A 7,814-nucleotide genomic window follows, 5' to 3' on the forward strand; every position below is an offset into this window, starting at 1 on the left:
CCCTAACTCCGAGGCTGGATGACCAGTTGTGAGCCAGTGGGATTGGGCTGGGGAGCTGATTTTGTGTTCAGGAAATGAGCTTTCGCTTTTTGCTTACAAGGAGAGCGAGACAAGTGACCTCTGCCAAGTCACTTACCGCTCCCCCACCTTTCTTTCCTTCGGTATCCTACGGGGTGCTGCCTGGGCAAATGCATTAAGGGATGTGACCATCACTCAGGACCAGGCTCTTCCCACCTAACTTTGGCCACTCCAGGCTCTCCACAGTCTGCAGGGAAAGACCTGCACCCCTGGAGAGGGGCTCATCCCCTCTTGGCACTGAAGGTCTCTCTGGCAAGCCTGTCTCTCTCCATCAGTTGCAGAAGCCACCTCAGGTGGCCATGGGTCTCAATTACTGCTTTCATTTGAGTGCCTCCACCTAGGTGGGATGACTACCACTTTGGAAACTGTGGTAGCGTTTTAAAGCTGTCTGCTTTAAAACCAGTGAATGGCCTCTATAGGTAACAACTTCTTCTTGCAGTTTATCCGGAGTTGCTCCTCCACCTTCTTTGCACCTCACTGCATGAATATTGTGAGTAGTCTGTATTCAAATTTGAATGTCAAAAAAAGATGACGACTAGCCCCCTTTCAGCACAAAGGTTGAGTGAATGACTTCCACTTTATCCTGCATTTAAAAGTATACACATGGCTAATTCTGTGCTGAACTGGGAAGATCAGACCAGGCTGCTGAGAACCCCAACAAACAGCTTGCACCACCATGGAGAGCATGGGTTTTGGCCAGTGCCACAGCTTTTGATATATGACCTCAACTTCGTGAAATCACAAGCAAAACTCCGGCAAAGCTCTGTTCAGCAGTTAACAGGAGCAAACCAGAGCTCAAGGAAGCTCAAAACACTTCTTTGAAAAAATTCCTAACTTGCAATTTAGGGATGGGAGAACGTGGTGGGGCTGCTAAGACAAGCACAAAAGGCCAGAGTGGGTGTTTATATGAGGACAGTACAAAACCAGCTGTATTAGACTACCTAATAAGAAACGAGAACAGGAAAGTCAGCATTTGCACAGAGCTCAGCTACAGGCAATAATCCAATTTACAGGGAAGCAAGAGGCTGGTGGTGACCTTGCCAAAAACCCAGCTTTCCAAAAATAGTACTGACAAATGAGTAGTGTAAAAATAAGGAGCTAATCAGCAACAATAAGAAGGAGAGAGACAGAAAGTTTGTCTCTCTGCAAAAGGTAAATTATGCAGCATAAGAATGACATCCATCCATTTCAAACCAGAATAGCTATCAGTTTCCAGGGACTTGTAAATCAGTGAACAGGCTAGGAAAAAAAGTTAAGCTTACCCTATTTTTTCCCAAACCTGCCTAAATGTTATGATAATTAACAAGTTGTTCCTGTAAATACCTACTGCTGCATTTTTCCTCCATTCGTACTTCAAGTAGGCTGCAACAGCCGTGGGCCCAGCTCTCCTCACCAGCACCCACCCTGGATGGAGAGCTGTAGGATACTGTGACAGCCCCACTGAAGTGGTTAATGCCACTCGCTGGGGGCACGGAGCAAAGCAGAGAATGGCAGTGCTTAGGACTCTCCCCATGCAGTCCTGTGACACTCGGCAGGCAACTCAGCCAGGTCTCACCATCCATGCTCTTGACATTGAGTAACAGATCAAGCAGTACTCATGCAGACTGAGCAATACTCATGATCACCTGCTTTTCTCCCATCATCCAGAAGCGATTCTCCACTACTGTCACCAACTCTGTCCAGTTTGTAACCAAATAAATGCAGATTGGAGATTTGGTACCTTCTGGGATTTTGAGAGTTTGCTTTTAACACAATCCTCTGCAAGATTAGGCACTGGGCAGTCATTATGGGCATTGTTATCTCAGCACATGACACACTTGAGAAACCTTTAAGGCATAAGACAATTCAACTTCTCTATGAGAGATGCCAAAAAAACATACAACAGGTATAGACTTTTCATAATCAGGAAGATGAAAGATCCAAAGCAGTGATCAAAGCATGAAGGGCTCACAAAATCTAATTCCCTCCAGGAACATCGTTAGCATTTGGGAGAAGCAGCGTTTTCCCCTGAGGACCCTACTTGTGTTCCTGACAGTTAAGCTCTGCCCAAACTAACTCAATTTTATTCACAAAATAATAATTTTCCCTCACAATGGAGAGATCTGAGTCAGCTGCTTAATGAAGGCATCTCGCAGAAAGCAAAGCCAGGGGCTGGGACTGGCAGCACAAGCTCCTGACCTTGTGCCACTTCACCACCTGGTGAAGCACCTCCTCCTCTCGGGACTGCCAAGTTTCTCATTCAGAGAGCAGGATATGTCCCCTCTAACTCAGAGAGCTCCAAACTGAACGTCTAAGTTGGAGGTAATTGCCCCCAAAGCAATTATAGAGGCAACAGAGAGAAGCAGGTGACTCCAGCTGGTGACTCAGACCATCCTAAAATGGATGTCTAAGAGAGGTCAGATAAATCACAGCCTGAGGGTGCCCATTTCTTCCTACAGACTAGAAAGGAAGCCCAAGGTGACTAGCTGAGATCTGGATGTCCTTTCCTGGACACCTGACGTTAGGTGAGATGGCTCCTCCCAAGCGCCTGGTGGAAAGCTGCACGTCCATGTGTCTTTCCTGCCCATGTGCAGGGACATGGCAGGAGTCAGTGCCCTGACCAGTGGCAAAGGAGCGGTTTATTTCTTCTAACAGGACACAAATCACTTTGTTAAAATACAAACACACGACCAAAGCTTGTCACTACCGCTACTCCCCTCCAGAGCTCGGCATTAGGGTGTTCATAGACCCCCTCCTGCCTCTTAACAAATATTACATTAAAACACAGTGAGGGAGACAGCTAGGAGAAAAGGAGTGTGCCTGAAGGCACAGAAGCATGAACATGGTCCCCAGTACAGGGCTGAGGTATTTTTCTATGTAGTTGTAATCCTGTCATTAAGTAGGAGCAGCTTGCTGTCTGCACATCCTTCTATTAATAGCCATTGCTCCAGGCCCTCTTCTTCTCGCCTGGTCCTTACACACAGCCCTCCCTCCCCCTGCATCACTGAGAGCCAGCCCTTACCTTCAACCATGAGAGAAGATTTGCCTCAGCATCTTGAAGCCCTAACAGCAGAAGAAAATGCTCCTTACTTTAAGCCTCTGAAGTAAACAGTCATCACTGGTATTTGGCCTGGTGTTGTCTGAGTGAAATAGAAGGTGAAAGATAATTCATCCTTTAGGTAATTTGGTGCCAAATCACTTAGAGACCTATTAACTAGAGTGACAAGCTGCTTCTTGGGTCCTGTTGCAAAGAGGTAAACCTCACCATAACCTTCCCCTTGCTTTACAATAATGTTCCTACAATTGCTCTGCAGAAGTCTCCTTGTGCCTCTCTTGTTAGATTACCTAAAGACTCCTGTATTCTGCCTGAAAGATTGTGACAAATTACACTGCATCAGGGATGTCCAAGACAGAGAGGAAAATGCATTTTCAGACACTCTGGCCACACAATTGAGACCAGACTTTTTAAATGTGAGCATATCAACAGGCTCTCCATCTCCTGTGTCAGCAGGTCGCTTGAGACTGGTATGTCCATTCATAGTGTGAGCAGATACGCATCCAAGTACCAGCTCAAGCCGTGGAACAGCCACCAAAATGCCGCTCTTGGCAACCTGCTTGCTTGCTATGGAGCAGCTGAAAACGTGCCTTACCTGACTGTTCAAGAAGCCAAGAGGGACCTCACTGCTCTGTGCAGGAGATGTGGCCCTGCTGCCTGCTCCATTCACTCTTGTGGCCCCACCATGATGTCTGGGAGGAGGGATCTTTCTTTATTCATCAGCACTTTGTAGCAGAGGTGAGTATGCCCTTAGACTATGAGCTGGGACCCACGTTTCTCACTGTAGTCTTCTTGTCCACCCCTCCCAGGCTACGATTGCATGCGACAGTTCAGCGATGGTGCAGAAACAGGCAGTTCTCCTCAGAATTAGTGACCTCACAGCCTGAGCACCCACACGAGTGTGACAACTCTTTCCTTTCTCTCCCCCTCCATCACAAGTGAGGGCATACCCTTGACCTCCCTTCATTTTCTCTGGGGCCGTACCCCTGAGGCAGGGCCCAAATTTTTGAGCTGTCAGTCAATGGGCCAGTTCTGCTGAAAGCAGCTTAATGGTGAACTGCAGGTGTCCCATCAGCTGGGCTGTGTGCAAGACAGTATGGTGGCTGCTAAGCTGTGCAAGACACAAAAGCAAAGCTGAAGAAAGCACATGGCGAGGGGACTGCTGAGTTCATATGTTATCAACAGTTTAAAACAAAGGAGGCAAATCATCAAACATTCAAACAAAAAGGCGCTGCAAGGACAAGACATAAAAGTCCTAAGAGAAGCAGCAGCAGCAGGACCAAGGTGCAGAGGAGGTCAGCCCTTGCCCACCTGCCTGCAGTGATCTGGCCGACGGGGACCCACTGGGTGATGAAGCAGGGCTGGTGAGGGTGTCGGGGCTTAGCCTCGCAGCATGCTTACCCCAGCCCAGTCCTCAGCATGTGACAGTAAGTGGTACGTGTGGTCCTGCTTCCAAGTCTCCAAGTCCAATGGAAGATTTCCGAAAGACAGCTCAGACTCACAAAGCTGCCCAGGGGCTTCTGCTGCACAGGGGCAGGGCATTGCCCTTTCCCTTGCCCGGTGATACCACTAGAAATATCAGCGCTCCTCCAGGCTAGAGAGCTGTTAGCTCCGTAACTACACCTGATTGTTCGCAGACAAAGACAAGCTTAATTCCTGGCCACAAAGAAGAGCTGGTCCAAAAAGATCATTAAAGTCTACAGGAATTTTCTTTTAGCAGTGAGCTATAAATAAGACACCAAGCAGTCTTTCCTATACACACTGCATCCTGAAAGTGCCATTTATCAGCAAATAATAATCTCACTTGAAATCAGTAGGATTATTCAAGTGTACCAAAACAAGGCAATTTGAGAAGAATTAAGCCTAATTAAAGTACAAAATGATGAAGGTAATTTACAAATAACCAAGGCGGAAGGGGACATGCTGTTCTGGTGGGCAATGTTTGCTTTATGGTTCTGTTATACTCTGAGGCAAGAGATGGATTCTCTTCTGAGGAAGAGGTTTAAACAAGGGAAAGAGACAACAATTTAAGTGGGAATGTGGGACTGGGAAAAGGAGACAGCAAGAATGTATATATATGGCACATACAGTGTGTTTTTCTGTGTCCCATTGTCTTTCATGGGTCTGTCTCATCTGGGAAGCTACATTTTCCATGATCCACTGCTTACCCTATGTGAGAGAGAGAAGGCTGGTGCGTGGCAGAAGACGCAGTTCAGCCACTGAACTTGGCCAGCCGTAAGAAAGAAAGGGACCACCACGGATCCAAATTCAGCTCACAGTTGGGATCCTCATTTTCAGGAAGTGCCCATCCCTCTGAAAAATATGGCCAACATAAGGTACCTCAAATTAAGTGTGAAAAGCATGAATTATCTTTTGAAAATCTAGGCCTTATTATCAGAAACTTTGAAAAAAAATGGTGAAAAACATGTTTTCCTCACACTAGGCAAATTCATGACAGTCACCCACACTGTATAATCAGAAGGTGAAATACATCTAAGTAATGTAAGAAAGTTTCAGAATAACACAATGTTCCCCAGATGTCTTCAGGCTCTACTGGGATTTTATTAGGTTCCCTGAAACAAGGAGAGAAGCTTTCCAGGAAATTGAACTAGCAGGTCTTAGCACCAAGCTTCACATCTCTCCAAGCCGATGTTCAGTTGCCAGCTTCTGTCCTGCTTCTTCATACATTGGGGAAGTGATGGCAATGAGCTCCTTTTCCAACATTTCCATTTGAGCCGTAATGTCTGACACAGTGTTTTTCACAGCATTCAGCTGCAGCTTCAATTTATTGTAATCTTCTTGGAAGGATCTGTTCACATCGTAGAGAACGTGACAGCCCTGTTTCTCCCCAGGGAGATGGTTCACTTTCAGGAAGATGTGGAGGAGTTCGTATAAGTCCTGGAGAGCCCACAGGATTTCATACTCGCCCTGTGTGCTTGGGGCAGACTTGATCTCATTCTGGGTTGGAGTGGTGTTCTTCTTTTCAGCTTCATGTTCCTGCTGGGAGGCTGGACCAGGGTTACCTTCTTCCACAGCTGTGATGGCGTCAGTGTCCTTCTGAAGATCTGAGCTGGAGTCTTTGCTCTCTTCATGGACTGTGATGGCTTTTTGGTCTTTCCAGATGATGGGGACTGTTTTATTCTCCTGCTGGAAATCCTCTAAGACTCTATTCTTTTCCTGGACCACCTGGAGAGCTTTGTTGCCTGGGCTGACCTGAAAGCCTATGTTCCTCTCTTGGAAGAATGGGAATGGCTTATTTTCCTTCTGGAGGCTTTGCTGAACGGCATCAGTGTAAATAACCTGAACAGCTTTGTTCTGTGACTGGAGACATTGTAGAGCCTTGTTTTCTTCCCAGAGCATCCTGTTTTCGATCCGGAGGACGTGGTTTTCCTCCCAGAGCGCTCTGTTCTCCTCCCAGATGCTCCACTCATTCTGTGCCTTCTTGCTAAAGAGTTTTTGGTGGGAAGCAAAGGGTGGCTGGCAGTAGATCTCATTCACCCATTTACCATCAATAAAGACAAACATCTCATCCCTCAGTTTCATCCGTGGGGCGATATAGTCTATCTCAGGCTCTATACGCTGCATGCTCTGGTTCGTCAGATCAAAAGCGGACATGGCCTTTCTTTAGTAGATTGAGGAGGACTGTGTGAAAAGACTTCTTCCAGGAATTCTGCAAGAAGCCGCTGTCCACTGGCAAGGAGTAGGTGACACAGCGGGGCTGGAGAAGCTTGATCAGGACTGAAAGAACAGGGAACACAAATGCACAGAGTTACTGCCAAAATTCAAGGTCAGAATTAAAGTACATTGGACGACAGGAACAAGCAAATAAGTCAGTTCCCACAGTTGACCGTGTTGCCCCCTTGACTCTGAAAGGCAAGGAATACACCAGAAACATAGCTTACAGAAGCTGAGAAAATTGGCATTGGTAGATAAAGCAGCTCTATGGCAGCACCGCAAGCTTTGGTATAAAAACCTGGACTCTCCTTTTATCTCTCTACCTCATTTTTACAGACATGTAAGGGAGTAAAAAGTAAGAATATCTTGCACCTCAGAATAGCCTGTTCCCCAATGACTGACAGATTAATTAAAAATTGTTATGAGGCTGAAACCAACTTTTCAAAATAAAACATTTTTAAAGGATCACAGTGAAAAACTGGCCTCAAGAGCAGTTTTTTCTTGTTGATGCTCAGTAGCCAGTGGCAGTTGTGCTTTTTGATCTTAAAATCCACAGAACTGTGAACAGGAAGAGCACCGAGTGATACAATATGCACAAATAATTAAAACTCCAAACCGCAGCCCTGGGACATCGGGACCAGGAGAGCTCTGTTGCTCTTTGCATGTTTTTCTGACAAGTTCCCATCACCATGGTCCAAAAACTGTCACAACCCATAGATAATTCTCCATCTTTCCATGTCGCCTGTCACTCTTTTCTTTATATCCTTTGATAGCTCCATTATTTTTCTTGCTTTCAAGCCTTGCAGTAGTGATTGCTCATCTCTTTCCTACAGTTCGTCTGCCTCTTTTTCACATCATCAGAAAACACATCTCTTTAAAATCCATACTGCAGGGCCATTCCTCCAATGCTTCTCATTTCAGTCGCAGAAACCTCAGACTTATCTGCTCAACACTCTTCCCTCCTTCCCTCTACCTGAAATGTTGCAGCTTAAATCACCTTCTACTCATGAGTAAACCTGGGCAAATG

General features: G+C 46.2%; 1 protein-coding gene across 1 annotated transcript; it reads right to left on the bottom strand.

Moving 5' to 3' along the window:
• Window positions 1–5,743: 5,743 nt before the first annotated feature.
• On the bottom strand, window positions 5,744–6,727 carry CBY2 (chibby family member 2). The gene has a single exon (XM_050915307.1). It carries the CDS (start codon window positions 6,725–6,727, stop codon window positions 5,744–5,746), a length of 984 nt encoding a protein of 327 aa, XP_050771264.1.
• Between the last annotated feature and the right edge of the window lie 1,087 nt (window positions 6,728–7,814).

This window comes from Gymnogyps californianus, chromosome 1 (genome assembly GCF_018139145.2).
Source record: "Gymnogyps californianus isolate 813 chromosome 1, ASM1813914v2, whole genome shotgun sequence".
Taxonomy (NCBI): domain Eukaryota; kingdom Metazoa; phylum Chordata; class Aves; order Accipitriformes; family Cathartidae; genus Gymnogyps; species Gymnogyps californianus.